The sequence below is a fragment of the Coregonus lavaretus genome (genome assembly GCF_964263955.1).
Source record: "Coregonus lavaretus genome assembly, chromosome: 30".
NCBI classification, from domain to species: domain Eukaryota; kingdom Metazoa; phylum Chordata; class Actinopteri; order Salmoniformes; family Salmonidae; genus Coregonus; species Coregonus lavaretus.
Genome location: NC_140017.1, coordinates 35,182,710 through 35,203,948, shown reverse-complemented (window position 1 = coordinate 35,203,948; position 21,239 = coordinate 35,182,710). Strand labels below are relative to the sequence as shown.

At 42.4% G+C, this 21,239-nt stretch overlaps 2 protein-coding genes across 4 annotated transcripts in view; one reads left to right on the top strand and one right to left on the bottom strand.

Moving 5' to 3' along the window:
• Nucleotides 1-1,777: 1,777 nt before the first annotated feature.
• LOC311105503 (rho-related GTP-binding protein RhoG-like) lies at nucleotides 1,778-3,706 on the bottom strand. The gene is made up of 2 exons (XM_084147674.1): nucleotides 3,619-3,706; nucleotides 1,778-2,503 (listed from the first exon to the last, which is right to left on the bottom strand). The coding sequence occupies exon 2, from the start codon at nucleotides 2,475-2,477 to the stop codon at nucleotides 1,902-1,904; it is 576 nt and encodes a 191-aa protein (XP_084003800.1). The 5' UTR covers nucleotides 2,478-2,503; nucleotides 3,619-3,706; the 3' UTR covers nucleotides 1,778-1,901.
• Nucleotides 3,707-7,561: 3,855 nt separating this feature from the next.
• Nucleotides 7,562-21,239, top strand: part of LOC311105391 (stromal interaction molecule 1-like) — a 42,855-nt gene continuing 29,177 nt past the window's right edge. For all 3 annotated transcript variants that reach the window (XM_084147534.1, XM_084147536.1, XM_084147535.1), the window contains exons 1-3: nucleotides 7,562-8,183; nucleotides 8,793-8,916; nucleotides 19,307-19,437. In XM_084147534.1, the coding sequence (XP_084003660.1) occupies nucleotides 8,805-8,916; nucleotides 19,307-19,437 (243 nt within the window). In that variant the 5' untranslated portion in view covers nucleotides 7,562-8,183; nucleotides 8,793-8,804. The remainder of the gene's footprint in view (nucleotides 8,184-8,792; nucleotides 8,917-19,306; nucleotides 19,438-21,239) is intronic.

Here is a 21,239-nt window from a genome sequence, read left to right as displayed (position 1 = left end):
TTAAAGGAAGAGGGCAAAATAATGGATATACAAAAGCAAGGATTCTCACAGACAGCATTTGACCCAGGCCCTTCTCACCAACCTAACATTGGATCCATTTTGAGGCATCCATCTTGAGCCAATGCCTCTGCCTCAATGATCCCCTTCTCTCAAGGAAGTCTTGATTTGGCAGTGTTTGCTCTTGGCAGTACAACAAAAACATATTTCACAATAAAATCAACTCCAATGTTTTACACACATTAAATTAATTAATATTGTTCTATTTGATTTGCATCTACAGGGAAAAAAGTATTTGATCCCCTGCTGATTTTGTAAGTTTGCCCACTAACAAAGAAATGATCAGTCTATAATTTTAATGGTAGGTTTATTTGAACAGTGAGAGACAGAATAACAATGAAATCCAGAAAAACGCATGTCAGAAATGTTATAAATTGATTTGCATTTTAATGAGGGAAATAAGTATTTGACCCCCTCTCAATCAGAAAGATTTCTAGCTCCCAGGTGTCTTTTATACAGGTAACGAGCTGAGATTAGGAGCACACTCTTAAAGGGAGTGCTCCTAATCTCAGTTTGTTACCTGTATAAAAGACACCTGTCCACAGAAGCAATCAATCAATCAGATTCTGAACTCTCCACCATGGCCAAGACCAAAGAGCTCTCCAAGGATGTCAGAGCCAAGATTGTAGACCTACACAAGGCTGGAATGGGCTACAAGACCATCGCCAAGCAGTTTGGTGAGAAGGTGACAACAGTTGGTGCGATTATTCGCAAATGGAAGAAACACAAAAGAACTGTCAATCTCCCTCGGCCTGGGGCTCCATGCAAGATCTCACCTCGTGGAGTTGCAATGATCATGAGAACGGTGAGGAATCAGCCCAGAACTACACGGGAGGATCTTGTCAATGATCTCAAGGCAGCTGGGACCATAGTCACCAAGAAAACAATTGGTAACACACTACGCCGCGAAGGACTGAAATCCTGCAGCGCCCGCAAGGTCCCCCTGCTCAAGAAAGCACATATACAGGGCCGTCTGAAGTTTGCCAATGAACATCTGAATGATTCAGAGGAGAACTGGGTGAAAGTGTTGTGGTCAGATGAGACCAAAATCGAGCTCTTTGGCATCAACTCAACTCGCCGTGTTTGGAGGTGGAGGAATGCTGCCTATGACCCCAAGACCACCATCCTCACCGTCAAACATGGAGGTGGAAACGTTATGCTTTGGGGGTGTTTTTCTGCTAAGGGGACAGGACAACTTCACCGCATCAAAGGGACGATGGACGGGGCCATGTATCGTCAAATCTTGGGTGAGAACCTCCTTCCCTCAGCCAGGGCATTGAAAATGGGTCGTGGATGGGTATTCCAGCATGACAATGACCCAAAACACACGGCCAAGGCAACAAAGGAGTGGCTCAAGAAGAAGCACATTAAGGTCCTGGAGTGGCCTAGCCAGTCTCCAGACCTTAATCCCATAGAAAATCTGTGGAGGGAGCTCAAGATTCGAGTTGCCAAACGTCAGGCTCGAAACCTTAATGACTTGGAGAAGATCTGCAAAGAGGGGTGGAACAAAATCCCTCCTGAGATGTGTGCAAACCTGGTGGCCAACTACAAGAAACGTCTGACCTCTGTGATTACCAACAAGGGTTTTGCCACCAAGTACTAAGTCATGTTTTGCAGAGGGGTCAAATACTTATTTCCCTCATTAAAATGCAAATCAATTCATAACATTTTTGACATGCGTTTTTTCTGTATTTTTTGTTGTTGTTATTCTGTCTCTCACTGTTCAAATATACCTACCATTAAAATTATAGACTGATCATGTCTTTGTCAGTGGGCAAACGTACAAAATCAGCAGGGGATAAAATAATTTTTTCCCTCACTGTACGATAGTATCTCTACCGCCTTTACAGCAGCACACAGGGTTTCCTAGTGGCGACAGGTTGCGGGTTGAGAAAAGCTCGCACACCCTCAGCGAACACCTCTTTGATTCCATCTTGGTTGAGGGCAGAGCATTCGAGGTACTTGATGGCTTGGATCTGCCTGGCCAGGGCGCTGCCTTGCTGTTGGGTGATGGTCGTCTGGTTCTGATCCTTAAGCTTCTTCAACACCTCTGGGTCATTACGCAGGTCCTTCTTGGTGCCCACCAGCAGAATGGGCGTATTGGGACAGTGGTGGGTGACCTCTGGGTGCCACTTGTGCTTGACGTTCTCAAAGGAGGGGGGGCTGGCGATGGAGAAGCAGATGACGAACACGTTGGTCTGGGGGTAGGAGAGGGTGCGCAGACGGTCGTACTCCTCCTGGCCTGCTGTGTCCCACAGGTTGAGGCTAATAGTCCTGCTGTCCACAGTCACTTGGGCGCTGTAGTTGTCAAACACAGTGGGAATGTACTCCTTGGGGAAGGCGTTGGTGGTGTAGGAGATGAGGAGGCAGGTCTTCCCCACTGCACCGTCTCCTACCACCACACACTTGATGCTCTGCATTCTATCACCTTCACTGTCTCAGACACCTGGACATGAGAAACACAGGGAGAAATGCACTTTATGCTAAAACATTCAGATGCACTTTACACCAAAAGAGAGACACTGGCTTGGCCCCAACTAATTTTAACTGTTGAAAAGTGAGGTTTGTGGTTTAAATTGCTCTCACACATTATCAGATATGAACATTACTCTCACACCCTCATTTACACAGTACAGTCTATTTATATCCATCTTTGCATATCTCTTGGCTTTCATTTCAACATGAACATTACGTTTATCTGTGTGCCTACTTCATTTATAGTTACAGTACACAAGGCCTGTGTTCCCCATGAATTCAAGTGAGAACACTGCAACTACAAAATACGGGTGGAGACTGGAGAGTATGAAATACATGCAGTTATTGTAATTCATTGTGAGAGAGAGAGAAAAAATTGACTCTTCCCACTGCTCTCAGACAATGTTGGAGAAAATGTGAAGATAGCTCAACCCAGTCTATAGGGATCGAGACTGGGAGCACTGAAATGTACTGCTCTGCACACTGACTGGGGATAGTTCATCCAATAAACCTTTGTATGCCTATCACCACAGCCACATACCTTTGGCCTATCCACTGAATATCTATGATAGGTGAATTTCACATTGTAGGCCATCAACAAGGCCATAGCATTCTGATCGTGTACTTTTCTAATTTAATTCACCTAGATTATTAGGCTACAATTAAGAAAAGGGCTATGTGTAAATAGGGCCTAATAGTACCCCTGAAATTAGAAAATATTTCAACATAAATTACAGTAAAAGTGTTTCACCATCATCATCATCATTTTATAGAAATGACTATAGTCAGTAGAGCAAGTTATAACTTCGATTGGGCTAAATTAAACACAAAATAACTGTCACAAATAAGAATTGCAATTGTAGATTTTAACATTGTTTGCCGTTACGTAGGCCTATAGAGTTTTGATATAGAATAGCGCCTACCAAAATTATAACGGCAGTAGGCTACCTCGCCTTATGGTGCTTCACTCAAGTGCTTCCGTAAGATTATGTGTTCTCAGCCTACATGTCTATTATACAGTAGTAGTACGTAATTACAACAATTTTACAAAAAAACACGCAAAGGTTAAAAACAAGTCAGACTCACCAAACATACTATCTTCAATGGCAGGGTTTGTATGAACATATAGCTTACAATCTGTCCGAGAGCGTCAAAGAGTCAAGCAAAGTGTTGCTGTGTGGAGGAAGTGTGTGTGTTCGCTGAAGAGGAAGCCGCTCGTGAAGTAATAGCACTGTGAGGAAGTTTATTTTCTCCCCACCACGACAGCCTGAGCTATTGTTTGACGTTGTGGTAGAATATTAAACAGCATTTTTACATACAATTGTTACCCAATGAATTAACTTATTTGAAATAACCACATAGTTGTTAGAGGCTCAGTGCAGACAACATTAATTTGTTCCTGTGTTCTGTATCATATTGTACAACAGCTGACGAAACTGACACTGTAAAAGTGTGAAAAAAAATTGATCAGTGTTATTCCTGATAGTTGCTGGTTGAAAATACAATCTATACAGGACCTTCTAATCAGTAGGTTTGTATGGGTGGGAGTTTTGGCTTGACTGGAGACATCACCAGGCAGTAAATCGGTTTATAGACCAATAACAAAAACAGTTCCAAACATCTCTGACAATAATAGCTACTTTTCAGTTTCCCCCTCCCCACTCAGACCACTCACAGACAGTCCTAGGAAAATTCTTGCTTGAGAAATATTTTATTGCTAAAAAGCTAGTTTTGTCCATTTTAATGGAAAACTATTACAGTAAGGTACTTAACTGTTACCCAGAAATGATTTGATATTGATATAAAAAGGCTGCATTGGGCCTTTAAACTGAGACTTGAGGATTTATCATTAGCTTATGATACAGTATATTATCAGATCAAGGTGTATCATACACATTTATTATAAGATGTTGGGATGTATCATGATAAGGCCTACTGGCTATACCATTGAGGCTCAGATCTGTTCTGATGGGGGGCATCAGTTCCATCAGAAGATGCCCCCCCCCCCCCCCCCCTTTCTTATGGTATGTCTCCCCATAAAATCATGCCTCCCCTCTTCTTTTATTTCTAGCGTTGTGTAGCCTACAACCTCAAGGTGGCATACTTGAGCTTAGTTGTGTGGAGTCGATGAGCTCCGCTGTTCCTTTGTTGTAATAGCCTACATAGACTTAGATAGACACTGCATCATTGTATCTGTCCAATTGTGAGAGCACAGGCAGCACAGTTTTTGAGGCAATCTCCATTTTGAAGTAGTCCATTTTCATCTTTAACTACACTGAACAAAAATATACAATATAAATATAAACAATTTAAACAAAAATGTTACTGAGTTACAGTTCATATAAGGAAATCAGTCAATTGAAATAAATTCATTAGGCCCTAATCTATGGATTTCACAGGACTGGGAATACAGATATGCATCTGTTGGTCACAGATACCTTTAAAAAAAGGTAGGGGCGTGGGATCAGAAAACCAGTCAGTATCTAGTGTGACCACCATTTGCCTCATGCAGCACAACACATCTCCTTCTTGATCAGGCTGTTGATTGTGGCCTGTGGAATGTTGTCCCACTCCTCTTCAATGGCTGTGTGAAGTTGCTGGATAATGGCGGGAACTTGAACACGCTGTCGTACACAATGATCCAGATCATCCCAAACATGCTCAATGTGTGACATGTCTAGTGAGTATGGAGGCCATGGAAGAACTGGGACATTTTCAGCTTCCAGGAATTGTGTACAGATCCTTGCGACATGGGGCTGTGCATTATAATGCTCAAACATGAGGTGATGGCAGCGGATGAATGGCACGACAAGGGGCCTCAGGATCTCGTCACGGTATGTCTGTGCATTCAAATTACCATCAATAAAATGTTGTGTTTGTTGTCCGTAGCTTATGCCTGCCCATACCGTAACCCTAACGCCACCATGGGGCACTCTGTTCACAGCGTTGACATCAGCAAACTGCTCACCCAAACAACACCATACAAGCTGTCTACCATCTGCCAGGTACAGTTGAAACGGTGATTCATCCATGAGGAGCACACTTCTCCAGCGTGCCAGTGGCCATTGAAGATGAGCATTTGCCCACTGAAGTCGGTTACGACGCTAAACTGCAGTCAGGTCAAGACCCTGGGAGGACGACGAGCACGCACTTGAGCTTCCCTGAAATGGTTTCTGACAGTGTGCTCTTCTTTGGTTGTGGAATCCCACAATTTCATCAGTTGTCCAGGTGGCTGGTCTCAGATGATCCCACAGGTGAAGAAGCCGGATGTAGAGTGTCACATTTTAGAGTGTCCTTTTATTTTCCCCAGCACAAGGTGTACCTGTGTAATGATCATGCTGTTTAATTAGCTTCTTAATATGCCACACCTGTCAGGTGGATGGATTATCTTGGTAAAGGAGAAATGCTCACTAACAGGGAAATAAACACATTTGTGCACAAAATTAGAGAGAAATAAGCTTTTTTTGCGTACAGAAATTTTGTGGGATCTTTTATTTCAGCTCATGAAACATGGGACCAACACTTTACATGTTGAGTTTATATTTTTGTTCAGTGTACTTTTATGAGTTGGCAAACAAACTGAAAGGGTGCAGACTGCCACCTATAGTGTGTTGTTTGAACAGGTATAAAGCCAAATTTGGTGATTTACTGCCACCTGCAGTTATGGAATGTTTCCTTACAAGTATAATTAATTGGCTGATCCTACCTGGTGACCTGGATGGAATTATGTGATCATTCCTTAAGCCATACGAAGTCCCACCCAGTTGACTACTTCAAAATGGTGAAAGTCCTCAATGGCTCTGCCCATGCTAAAGCGGCTTTTGGGCACTAGAGTCCTCTATCTATCTCTATGCCTCGAACACACGAACTTGATCTGTGTGTGAAGCCAACATCAGCAGCAGCTAGCAACAATAAGGCTGTGACCTAGGCGATTTCCTTAAGAAAAATAAAAGTCACGCGTTGATTTTGGTACAAACGTAGCTTACAAATGGTCGAATTGATTTATCTTAGATAAAATATATACAGTGGTGGAAAAAGTACCCAATTGTCATACTTGAGTAAAAGTAAAAATACCTTAAAATAAAATGACTCAAGTAAATGTGAAAGTCACCCAGTAAAATTCTACTTGAGCAAAAGTCTAAAAGTATTTGGTTTTAAATATACTTAAGTATCAAATGTAAATGTAATCGCTAAAATATACTTAAGTATCAAAAGTAAAAGTAAAAGTATAAATCATTTAAAATTCTTTATATTAAGCAACCCAGACAGCACAATTTTCTTGTTTCTTAAATGTACAGATAGCCAGCGGCACACTTCTACAGTCAGACATAATTTACAAACAAAGCATTTGTTTTTAGTGAGTCTGCCAGACCAGAGGCAGTAGGGATGACCAGGGATGTTCTCTTGATAAGTGCGTGAATTAGACAATTCTGCTAAGCATTCAAAATGTAACGAGTACTTTTGGGTGTCAGGGAAAAATGTAAGGAATAAAAAGTACTTTATTTTCTTTAGGAAGTTAGTGGAGTAAAAGTAAAAGTTGTCAAAAATATAACTAGTAAAGTAAAGCACAGACCTCCCCCCCCCCCCCCCCCCCCCCAAAAAAAATTTTCCTTTAGTAGTACTTTAAAATATTTTTACTTAAGTACTTTACACCACTGAATATATATAGTATATATATTTATAAACTGGGTGGTTCGAGCCATGAATGCTGATTGTCTGACAGCCATGGTATATCAGACTGTATACTACGGCTTTACAAAATATTTATTTTTACTGCTCTAATTATGTTGGTAACCAGTTTATAATAGAAATAAGGCACCTCGGGGGTTTGTGATATATGGCCAATATACCACGGCTAAGGGCTGTTCTTAGGCACGACGGGCCTTTTTGCTTAAATATGTAATAACTGTAACATAATATTTTTACATTCATAATTCATTTACACCGTTTACAGAGCTGTACTCTTATTTTGAAGGATTCTTAAAAAAAAAAACTTGACAGGAAGTGATACGTTAATATTGCTGGATTCACACGAGTCAGCGGCAAAGCCAGGAGTTGAATATTTTGTGTGTGGCGAAACCAGCTGTAGTGGACATGTAGCTAGTGCATTACCACCGCTCTGTGTTTGAATCTATCATAAATACTTTTTTCTTTCTCGAGTGTATTTTATCCAGTAAGTTGACGTAAAAGGACAGGTTTGCTAGGTTTCTCGAGTTCTGTCATTGTAGCTAGCTCGTGTGCGATTATTATCGGTGTAGCCATCTTCCTAGCTGCTGACAATGGTCTGAAGGCTGCTGTGCTGGTGTCGTGTTGAGCTACCTGAAGAAGCGGCCCGGACCATAACGTTAGCTAGTTGGCTTTATCCCAGTGTATGTTTGTCAGTTAGACGACCACTTCGGCCATTGCATTGGATTGTCTGCGGATTGCTGGCTGGCTAGCTAACGTTAGCTGGGTAAACAGAGCGGGAAAGCATCTGTCATGCAGATTTGACAGACAACTAGCTAGCTAGCCAGCTAACTTAGCTCTTTATCCATGGAGTACAGAGGGATTTCTCTTTGGAGTTTGGACCTACGATTGATGACTTGCCTTTGAGTCTACGGTAACCACTAGAGTTGTAATAAGAAAAGCATCCAATGCAAAAGTATTGAAAGGTAACTAACTACTATACATTTAATGGCTACCTAGAAAATCATGAAACGACTGACTTGATTATGATAGCTATTCAGGCCGGCCTGTCACTTTTATTTTGATAACGTTGGTTAGCCAGACATTTATTTAGCTATTGACTGCTAACGTTAGCTGTGATTGATTGTTATCCATATCCAGCTAATATTGGCTTGTAATGTAATATAAAATAGATAAACATGGTGAAATAGTTTGCTAGTAGTATTATGGTTATAGTAAGGTTTAGCATGAGCCAACCACTGATTTTGTGAGAGCCTGTATTATCTGCCTAAGACCCTATGTGACTTCTATACTAAGTAACTAGCCAAGCTAGAGGTCCCAGATATGGGCTACCAACCTTACTTGTCTGATGATAGTTGGCTTTGGAAAGCTCTGATGTGATCTAATTTGATACTTAAGACCTTTTAGATTGTAATAATCATGCAGTGTCATTTCCAAGTCACTGGGTTGAAATTTGTCATTGTTGGTTTGAAATCTGAAGTTGTAATAGTTAAATAACTAGGCTAGTAGCTTACGTTCTAGCTACATTCATGCGAAAATGTCACTCAAACATTTCCTCTCCACCCTCTTCCTAGCAAACCTCCATTATGGATTTCAGCACATCGTTGACCTTGTGGATTGTATGCTTATGCCTCCTGAGGGAAAGTTGGACGGTCCAAGCCAGCTCAGACCACCATCCTATTGATAATGGTGTGTCAGGTATGTAAATATCATTCAGAAAGTTCTGAACATTATGACACACACGCAATCATTCAGCCCATATGCCAGCATGTGTATTCATCGAATACTCCATACACCATGTGATCAAAATTGGTCACATTGTAGACTTTTGTTGCATTGTCAGTGTACTAGAACCTCCTCTACCATTTCTGTATTTAGAAATTGTGCCGGCTCTAAATGCAGCCATGCTGAGAATAGTTAGGGTATGCATTCTCCATTAAGCTCTGTCCTCGGGTGATCATGGCACACAGTCAAGTCAGGGAGAAGTGCATCTTGGTATTGAGTTTTTTTTCCCTTACCTATTGACAAGTCAGTCAAAAAGTTTTTCACTTATCGTCACTTGTTTTGCCACATCATTCTTTGTAAGAACAAAATGGAATGTGTGAAATGATTGTCATAGGTTTTGTTTAAACTGAGAATTTTGGGGACTTAGCAGAATGTAAGGAACATCATATAGGTGCCTAAGCCTCATGTCAGCTACAGTAGTAGGCTAGAGCTAACCTATCCATTGTTAGTTTTACACCGGATCAGACCCTGGATTTATGGAAATGTTAGCTGTGTTGATTGATTGGGAATGGACAATTATGGGAATGTCCTAACCAGTCTCCTCTGGCGTTCCCTTTTTGGTGGGTATAGATCATGCATCGTCATGTCATATTTATACAGCTTAGGGCAAATTAAGTGCCTGCCCATAATTGTATCATCACTGTTTATACAGGGCTCTTATGATTACACATGAACAGTGTTGATGTTGAACTTGTGGCATTTGTAATTGATCATGTAGTGCCATGCTTCCTGTCCAAGGGGCCCTTAACTAATGTAGGCCTATTCCTGAACAGTTTAGACATTTAGAAATGAATAACAATAGCTTTGAAGACCACTCTCGGCCCTGACTTTTGTAAGTTAGCCTATTCTATACCACTTACAGTAATTGTGCCTCTACTTGTGAGGTCTTTTGATTTGACGTCATGCATTGAGGCCAGACCGCGTAAAGGCTTTCGCTGAATTGGACAGGGGCCCAGTCATGGAGTGATACATGTTTGGCTGTCACAGTGACCCATCTCCAATAAAGATTGTATTTGTGGTAAAACATTAAAGACGGTTGTAGTGGTTTGTTGAACCTGTTGGTGGTGAGACATTCAGTGACTGTGGCCTGGCTAACCACGTACATAATGTATAGGCTAGTGCCTGTGCTCAGCAACAGTTACTAGCTCGTGGCGCTTTTGTGATGAAGAGGCTCGGTGCCTGGAGAGGGTTGACTACTACAGACTACAGCCTGCTACGGTAAGCCTGGTTGGGCATACTGAAGTCAGGATGGGAAACAGTAATTACACCGGCAGTGAAGTGGAATGGTCCAGAGGGCAAGTGCGTGTTGAGTCTTCTACTGGCACACACACAGAGAGGGTTACATAACTTAAAGCTTTTGAAAAGGTAGTCTAGTATGTAAATATCTAAATCTCTAGCCCCAGTAACTTTGCAAACCAAATGAGAAAGAGGGTGTGTGTGTGAGAGCTGCAGGTGATAAACTTCATTCTATTTTTTCATCGTGGCGGTGTTTGCTGAAGAAGCACTGGGCTGCAGTTCTGGAACATAGACCCACTGGTATTTTCAAATGCCCAAAAAGTTACCTTTTAACCACCACCACATTCTTGGGTTGTAGACTTAACCTTTACATTATTGGGTTGTAGACTTAACCTTTATCTAGTAGGCTAGCTGTGTTCAGCACACTGACTTGTGTGGGTTGATTTAGAGCCCCCAGAAAGATTTATGCTGTTAGATTGCTGAATTTAAAGAACAGATCGACCTGGAATGGATTTGTCATTCAGTTGTCTGGAGCCATATTAGCCAGGAGGCTTTCATTTTGAGATGCATTGTTATTGTCTAAAAGTAGTAGGCCTGTTAGCTTAGACTACTATGTTTGCTAAAGGCTGTATGCTGGCACAAGATTGCTCACATAAGCTACGCATTGCATCCTCGTTGAGATGTGAACGGATAGGGGTGTGACTTTAGAGTCAAACTGCCACTATGGCTGGAGTTTGAGATTTGGTGCCTTCCATTGCAGCTGTATAGCCTAGTTATGGCAGAGGAAATACTGTTTTTGATCAGAAAATGCTCCACCCCACTTTCTGCTGCAGTGCAGTGGCATATGCTGCTGCCAGTATGTGTGCGTTGGAGAGAAGGCTTTACAGTCAGAGAATGTTAGCATGTCTTAACAAGCGGCTATGGAAAACCTGACAGAATTGTCAGTTGATGGATTAGCAGCTTGTTGTAGCCTACTTGCACTGTTAATAATTTTTATTTTCTTGTTAGAGTTCCCAGTAGAGTGGGAGGGTGTGTAACGAATTTGTCCGTTACCTCATGCACACAAAGGCTTCTTGAAGTCAGGAACAGTTTTACTCAAATTGACAATTTATTGAATAAATAGATGAATACAACAACAGTTAAAATCAGCATATGAGCTAAAACAAGGATAACAAGTTAAAAAAGGTAAGAGCATAAAATGCTCTCCTCTGTCCTTGTTTTCGACTACCCACACTTCCTCTGTCCTTGTTATCGACTACTCACACTGCCTCTCTCCTCTGTCCTTGTTTTCGACTACTCACACTGCCTCTCTCCTCTGTCCTTGTTTTCGAACTACTCACACTGCCTCTCTCCTCTGTCCTTGTTTTCGAACTACTCACACTGCCTCTCTCCTCTGTCCTTGTTATCGACTACTCACACTGCCTCTCTCCTCTGTCCTTGTTATCGACTACTCACACTGCCTCTCTCCTCTGTCCTTGTTATCGACTACTCACACTGCCTCTCTCCTCTGTCCTTGTTATCGACTACTCACACTGCCTCTCTCCTCTGTCCTTGTTTTCGACTACTCACACTGCCTCTCTCCTCTGTCCTTGTTATCGACTACTCACACTGCCTCTCTCCTCTGTCCTTGTTTTCGAACTACTCACACTGCCTCTCTCCCACAAACACATATATGCCTGTATTCAATCAACTCAAATTGGTGGAAGGGGCTACACTTATCTCATTAGCCAATCCTGACTCAACACACACACATTCCTCACATATATATATAATTACACACTTAACTGTAGCAGACTACACGTTTGACTGGAAGGATGTGAAAAAAGACTGAAAAACAGGGCCCTTTAACAAATAAACATTAACACAGTCACACGCACAATGGGGAATGGATGAGTCTTTAGGTGAGGATGTGCCATCATCCTCACAGGGTGTCAGCTGTGGCTGTTGTTGATATGCCTGGATATTATAGAATCGATTCCACATTGGCCAGCTGTCACAGCCTCTGTGATTGGATTGTTCCAGCTCTTGACAGGTCAGGGTATGGTGACTTTTGTGGATCCAAAGAAATGTAATCATTTGCCCCTATGCTGTTGTCAACAGCTTGGCTGTTTGATATAATGTAATTCCAGATCTTCACTTTTCTGGCCTCTTTGCCATTTTCTGTACACCACTTGCTACCTTAATTTGCCTATTTTGTTCAAAGTCTTTGTCATAAATAAAGCTGCAGCAGGATTCCATGCCAGAGAAGCTCCTGCCTGCCCTGTGCTGTGCTATAAGTTGCACTCTGCATGGGCCAATTGGGGAAAGAGACTTACTGGGCTTGCCCAATGCCTAGTATTGTAATACTACGAGCTAACCTTGTGCAGCAAATGGGAGAGCAAGTAGGAAGTATGCACACTTGCTGTTGTGTGCTTCCGCATGATAGATTGCATCACACAGGAAGATACCTGATATCACATTTCTTAGTGTGAAAACTGACCACATCGCACTAATGTAGGCCATGCCCTATTTTATGTTAATTTTTTTATTTAACTTTTATTTAATTAGGCAAGTTAGTTAAGAACAAATTCTTATTTACAATGACGGCCTACCAAATGGCAAAAGGCCTCCTGCGGGGACGGGGGCTGAGATTAAAAATGAAAATATAGGACAAAACACACATCACGAAAAGAGAGACACCACAACACTACATAAAGAGAGACAACACAACACTACATAAAGAGAGACACCACAACACTACATAAAGAGACACCACAACACTACATAAAGAGAGACTACACTACATAAAGAGAGACAACACAACACTACATAAAGAGAGACACCACAACACTACGTACTCCTGAGTGGCGCAGTGGTCTAAGGCACTGCATCGCAGTGCTAACTGTGCCACTAGAGATCCTGGTTCGAATCCAGGCTCTGTCGCAGCCGGCCGCGACCGGGAGACTCATGGGCGGCGCACAATTGGCCCAGCGTCGTCCAGGGTAGGGGAGGGAATGGCCGGCAGGGATGTAGCTCAGTTGATAGAGCATGGCGTTTGCAACGTCAGGGTTGTGGGTTCGATTCCCACGGGGGGCCAGTATAAAGAAAAAGATATGTATTCACTAACTGTAAGTCGCTCTGGATAAGAGCGTCTGCTAAATGACTAAAATGTAAATGTAAAAAATGTAAAGAGAGACTTAAGACGACAACATAGCATGGCAGCAACACATGACAACATAGCATGGTAGCAACACGACATGACAACAACATGGTAGCAGCACAAAACATGGTACAAACATTATTGGGCACAGACAACAGCTCAAAGGCAAGAAGGTAAAGACAACAATACATCACGAGAAGCAGCCACAAATTTCAGTAAGAGTGTCCATGATTGAGTCTATTTCATTTGTGTTTTGGTCAGGTTTCTGGGCAGGATAACCAACACAGTTGTACAAGCAAAAGTATTAGCTTTGATCTATCTGGTCAGCTTTTTCCCTTTTAGGGACTGTTTGCTATGATGCCTTTCAGCCATTTTGCCTGTATTTTTACCCTGCTGTTTCATCATGTAGACTACATTGCAAAGAGATAGAAGGTACATTCTTTGAGATTGTAAACGTAGCTTTGAACATTGAAGCGTTCAGAAATGACACTTGGCTACACTGCAAATCTCTGTGGCTTAGAGGCAGCCTTGGTCACCATCCTGCACACAGCCCAGAATGTCTGCAGACTGCAGCTCAGGCCAAACTAGGTTTTCCTCTGAGTTGAAGTGAGGCCTTATCTGTGATCTGCTGCTGCAGAGGGTTTCTAATCCCCCAGGAGAAAGGGTAAGACTGCAGGCCAGGCAGGCACAGACACAGAACCGTGACTACAGCCAGAGATACTCCCGGCATGTGACACCATTCATACAACTTTTATTTTTCTAACAACTGAATTGTAATGGCTGCATAGCTGGAATTCTTGAGGTGAAAGTGAACACACTTCTTACTAAGTCCAGACCTCTAAGTCCAGACCTCAGTCTCCTGAGTGGCGCAGTGGTCTAAGGCACTGCATCGCAGTGCTAACTGTGTCACTAGAGATCCTGGTTCGAATCCAGGCTCTGTCGCAGCCGGCCGCGACCGGGAGACTCATGGGCGGCGCACAATTGGCCCAGCGTCGTCCAGGGTAGGGGAGGGAATGGCCGGCAGGGATGTAGCTCAGTTGATAGAGCATGGCGTTTGCAACGCCAGGGTTGTGGGTTCGATTCCCACAGGGGGCCAGTATAAAAAAAATATATATGTAAGTCGCTCTGGATAAGAGCGTCTGCTAAATGACTAAAATGTAAATGTAAATGTATGTACTTGCTATTATGCTGACATGTAATAATGTAGGCTAAGATAGGCGGGTCGTTCCATGAATAGAGTACATTTTGGGTAGTGTAACTTGGTAAAATAAAAATATATAACATTCTGTCATAAAGAGCACACTTCATAAACATGTTTTCTCATCTCAAGCGGTAAAAAAAAGACTATTACATGCCAATAATGTGCCATTTAAAGTAACAGGGTTGAGGTTTTCATCTTAAATTAGCCATAAATCCACTTGTGATATGGGGAATGGAAGCTTGTTGTGTGCAACAGGGAAGGGCAATTAAATGCAAGCTTCACAAAAAAAATTAAAATTGTTTAAACATTTCTAGCCTACCTGTGAGTAACAGGGTTAATGTGTTCTGCTCCACATGATCAGTTTTCCACAACAACACACCAGATAATTTACAACAGAGTAGAACCAGCCCACCTACTTTTACGCTATGATTTGACTATTATATTTTCAATGTTTCTAAAAAAAAAAAAAAAAAATTATCTTAAATAAAACATGAGTTCAGTTGATGTAACAGAATTGACCTTAGAATGATGGACAGAAGTAAAAATAATCACTATTCATATGAAATAAATAATACTCTTCAGAAATGACTATCAAAGCAAGAACATAACTAGGGCTTTACAATGATGGTGAAAACTTGAAAAAATGTTGGGGTTAAGTGAGTAAAAGTCTACCCAGGAAAGTCGGAAAAACATGACGAGGGACATGGGGCGGCAGGTAGCTTAGTGGTTAAGAGCGTTGTGCCAGTAACCGAAAGGTCGCTGGTTCTAATCCCCGAGCCGACTAGGTGAAAAATCTGTCGATGTGCCCTTGAGCAAGGCACTTAACCCTAATTTCTCCTGTAAGTCGCTCTGGAAAAGAGCGTCTGCTAAATGACTCAAATGTAAATGTAAATGTAATGTCAAAATGCAGATTTCTTTGCACTTCAAGTCTTTATTCATATAAAAAATCTTATTTATAGTGTTTTCAATGTGGCCTATATTAAAGGGCACTTCACTTAATGTAATAGGCTGTCTTCCATAGTAAGTAAAGGAACATAACGTTAGGTTAGATTTGGATGTTTTGCCCTCATAGTTCCCCCTGGTCTTTGACTTCTCCCTCACTAGAACTCTACTTCCCTACACACGTGTTGCTCTTTAATTGATGACATAACACAGCACCCTTGTCATTCTGAGACAACACTCAGGTTGCACTGTTGAAAAGAAAGCAGACTCCTACAACCCCCCCCCCCCCGACCAGCCTTCAATCCTCCGCTGTAACCATACAGCTGAACACAGCCTGGCTATAAATAGCCTCTTGCTAGGTTTAGTTAATGCTCAGCTACATTTAGCACCCTTGTGGGTTTCTGCTGTGCGCAGCAAAGCTCCTAGGCCACAGAGTGGATTTGAACAAATGGCTTGGGATGTTTTCATGGTGGACATCAATTTGGCTGTTAGCCTACCCATACGCTGGAGTGTGTTACAAGCTGATAGTCACTAGACTAGGGCTGACCCCATTTAGTCGACTGGTCGATTGTTTGGTCGATAGGCTGTTGGGCGACCAAGATTTGTTTTTAGTTGAGCAGTGGCAAATATATACAAATAATTTATGTCACACGAGACAAGTGTCTGATTCACGCCTGTCTGAGTGGACTAATCCATTGCGAAGGCCGCGGGGATGGCACACCTGTAGTACTTTACCGTTAATTACCATAACTTCTCATCTACAATGTTTGTTTGGCTGCAGTAATTTCTGTTAATTTATTCTATTCAATATATTATTATTGTTATTACAGTCTCACCGTTGTCATTGTAGGAGTGGACACGTTGTTTGCAGAGCGCACAACTTAGTCTACACAAAGTTTTGTTTTATTTCATTCCATTTACGAGTTGTCAATTTATTAATTGTCTTTTGGAGCGCGCCTGTCAGGTAGGACTAGGCTACCTGTATTCCTATAAATGTGCCCATTTGTGGATCTGATACTATTTCTGATTGTCTTAACTCACCATCACTGTGGAGCTTCTCAAATAAACGTTTTGTTCGCCTCAAACAGCAAGTAAACAAAATGTGTTTTTACATCCATTGAGAATGACAATAGTTCCTCAAGTAGCCTATTTGAAAAATCTTTCCAGCTCTCGCTCTATCGGTAACCACTCAACATGAAAGGGGAAAAAAAATGTCATGCTCTGATCTGGTGGAACCATCATAAAATAGGCCTACCTAATTACTTCTTATCCCTTGCGCAAATAGCCTACAGCTGTGTCTGTCTGTTCGGAGCTCAATGGCGGGGGAAACTCTGAGGGTCCAGAATATTTTATAGAAGTTTGCAAGCACGAGCTTTGGGCTGGACCAAGTTAATAGTTGATACAATGTTTCAAGTTCCTTGCAGACAGGCCATGCGTAGCCAATGTGTTTTATAGAATATTTACTTTCATCAGGATATTTTCTACCTGCAGGCTGCAATGTTTTTATTTGTTGGCTTTATGTAGGCTATTTTTACATATTGGCAATGGCAATAGTTACTTTTAGATTTATATCATTTTCATTTTGATAGAATGTTGATTAACCACATGACATTGATTTTGAGATATGAAGACTTTATTATAAATTAAATGAAACTGTTACACAAATGTGCATATGAAAATCATAACTGGCACGTAACGTAGAAATAGTAGGATAACTTGGCACTCCAAATGGAAAAGGTTGCCGACCGCTGGTGTAGCCTATTACCGGCAACTTCAGGAGCCTAATGGCAGAATCTGCGAAGGCCAGCAGCAGCGGGCAGGGGTAGGAGGAGAACATTTTTTTTTTCCCTTTCTTTTTTTCTGGTTAGGCTATATTGATCTCTGTCTCGCTCTTTAGTAATTTGTGTGTCTTCATTTTTAATCGCAGCGCTTAAAGCATCCAGAACAACGCATGTCAAAAATGTTATAAATTGATTTGCATTTTAATTAGGGAAATAAGTATTTGACCCCCTCTCAATCAGAAAGATTTCTGGCTCCCAGGTGTCTTTTATACAGGTAACGAGCTGAGATTAGGAGCACACTCTTAAAGGGAGTGCTCCTAATCTCAGTTTGTTACCTGTATAAAAGACACCTGTCCACAGAAGCAATCAATCAATCAGATTCCAAACTCTCCACCATGGCCAAGACCAAGGAGCTCTCCAAGGATGTCAGGGACAAGATTGTAGACCTACACAAGGCTGGAATGGGCTACAAGACCATCGCCAAGCAGCTTGGTGACAACAATTGGTGCGATTATTCCAAATGGAAGAAACACAAAATAACTGTCAATCTCCCTGGGCCTGGGGCTCCATGCAAGATCTAACCTCGTGGAGTTGCAATGATCATGAGAACGGTGAGGAATCAATGATCTCAAGGCAGCTGGGACCATAGTCACCAAGAAAACAATTGGTAACACACTACGCCGTGAAGGACTGAAATCCTGCAGCGCCCGCAAGGTCCCCCTGCTCAAGAAAGCACATATACAGGCCCGTCTGAAGTTTGCCAATGAACATCTGAATGATTCAGAGGACAACTGGATGAAAGTGTTGTGGTCAGATGAGACCAAAATCGAGCTCTTTGGCATCAACTCAACTCGCCGTGTTTGGAGGAGGAGGAATGCTGCCTATGACCCCAAGAACACCATCCCCACCGTCAAACATGGAGGTGGAAACATTATGCTTTGGGGGTGTTTTTCTGCTAAGGGGACAGGACAACTTCACTGCATCAAAGGGACGATGGACGGGGCCATGTACCGTCAAATCTTGGGTGAGAACCTCCTTCCCTCAGCCAGGGCATTGAAAATGGGTCGTGGGTGGGTATTCCAGCATGACAATGACCCAAAACACACGGCCAAGGCAAGAAATGAGTGGCTCAAGAAGAAGCACATTAAGGTCCTGGAGTGGTCTAGCCTGTCTCCAGACCTTAATTCCATAGAAAATCTGTGGAGGGAGCTGAAGGTTCGAGTCGCCAAACGTCAGGCTCAAAACCTTAATGACTTGGAGAAGATCTGCAAAGAGGAGTGGGACAAAACCCTCCTGAGATGTGTGCAAACCTGGTGGCCAACTACAAGAAACGTCTGACCTCTGTGATTACCAACAAGGGTTTTGCCACCAAGTACTAAGTCATGTTTTGCAGAGGGGTCAAATACTTTTTTCCCTCATTTAAAATGCAAATCAATTCATAACATTTTTTGACATGTGTTTTTTCTGGATTTTTGTTGTTGTTATTCTGTCTCTCACTGTTCAAATATACCTACCATAAAAATTATAGACTGATCATGTCTTTGTCAGTAGGCAAATGTACAAAATCAGCAGGGGATCAAATACTTTTTTCCCTCACTGTATAGTTACAAGCAGTGGCGCATAGCTTTAGAGACGCCCCAAACTATTGAAAATTATACCGTCGGTATTTCAAAATACCCCGGTATACGAAATATATATCAGGGTTCTTCAATTCCGGTCCTGGAGGGGCCGAAACGCTTCTGTTTTTTATTTCTACCTGGTAGTTAATTCCACTCACCTGGTGTCCCAGGTCTGAATTAGCCCCTGATTAGAAGGAGAGGATGAAAAACAGAGGTGTCTCGGCCCTCCAGGACCGGAATTGAAGAACCCTGATATATACGATTTACCACCAAAGCCTAATATGATGGAAACAATATAATCTGTTCAGGTATTGTTGAGAGCCCTGTACAACTGCTGGCACTTCATACTTCAATGTGAGCTCTGAACTTTTCGTTTCTCCCTCAGAACTCTGTCGCATCGACGAGCCTCGGTGCCACGATGAGAATACCATCCTCAGCTTCGAGGCGATCCGCAGTATCCACAAGCAGATGGATGACGATGCTAATGGCAATGTGGACGTGTCAGAGACTGACGGGGTGAGTAGAACCACCAGGTTCCCTATACACTGTGGGCGTGTCAGAAGGACTGGGTGATTAGTACCACCAGGTACCCTGCTTCATTACATTTCAATAGCATTTGATAGATTACAGGTGTTTTCATAGTGTGATGTGTTGGAGAGGATGTAGCTACTGTACTGCATGGCACCAGTCAGACCTGTCTATGTGAGTCACAGAAAAGTGGCCTGAAGGTATCAGTACTCTCATCCCCTGTCATCCACCAGCAGGGATTCCTTCCCAAGATGGCCACAGATAGTGAGATTAGTTAATGGCTGCTCGGTACTGGCTTTTACTTTGCTATTGAAGTAACTTATTTAATTTTTTTTTTACATAATCTTATGACAGAAAATAGCTTCTGGATATCAGAACAGCGATTACTCACCTCGAACTAGACAAATATGTTTTATTTAAAGAGTCGGACAAGGATTTACTGCTGATACCGGACCAGTGCCAAATCCCCGTCATTCACATGAAGAAGAGACGCTGATACCGGACCAGTGCCAAATCCCCGTCATTCACATGAAGAAGAGACGCTGATACAGTGGACTCAGGTCCGCTAATGAGAATTCATCGGCGAGTGAGGAGTAACCCACATCTACCATCCGTCCTATTGGCCAACGTGCAATCATTGGAGAATAAACTGGATGAGCTCCGTTCAAGACTATCCTACCAACGGGACATTTAAAACTGTAATATCTTATGTTTCACAGTCATGTCTGAACGACGACATGGATAATATACAGTTGGCTGGGTTTTCCGTGCATCGGCAAGACGGAACAGCTACCTCCGGTAAGACAAGGGGTGGTGGTCTGTGTCTATTTGTCAATAACAGCTGGTGCGCGAAATCTAATATTAAGGAAGTCTCTAGGTTTTGCTCGCCTGAGGTAGAGTATGTCATGTTAAGCTGTAGACCACACTATTTACCAAGAGAGTTCATCTATTTTTCATAGCTGTGTATTTACCACCACAAACTGATGCTGGAACTAAGACCGCACTCAACGAGCTGTATAAGGCCATAAGCAAACAAGAAAATGCTCATCCAAAGGCGGCGCTCCTAGTGGCTGGGGACTTTAATGCAGGGATACCTAAATCTGTTTTACCTCATTTCTACCAACATGTCACATGTGCAACCAGTGGGAAAAAAAACTCTAGACCACCTTTACTCCACACACAGAGACACGTACAAAGCCCTCCATTTGGCAAATCTGACCATAATTCTATCCTCCTGATTCCTGCTTACAAGCAAAAACTAAAGCAGGAAGTACCAGTGAGTCGCTCAATACGGAAGTGGTCAGATGACGCAGATGCTAAACTACAGGACTGTTTTGCTAGCACAGACTGGAATATAATTATTATATTTTTTTTTTGAATGAATATGATCCGGGATTCATCCGATGGCATCAGGAGTATCCCACATCAGTCACCAGCTTCATCAATAAGTACATCGACGACGTCGTCCCCACAGTGACCGTACGTACATACCCCAACCAGAAGCCATGGATTACAGGCAACATCCGCACTGAGCTAAAGAGTAGAGCTGCAGCTTTCAAGGAGCAGGACTCTAACCCGGACTCCTATAAGAAATCACACTATGCCCTCCGAACCATCAAACAGGCAAAGCGTCAATACAGGACTAAGATTGAATCCTACTACACCATCTCTGACACTCGTTGGATGTGGCAGGGCTTGCAAACTATTACGGACTACAAAGGGAAGCCCATCCGCGAGCTGCCCAGTGACACGAGCCTACCAGATGAGCTAAATGACTTCAATGCGCGCTT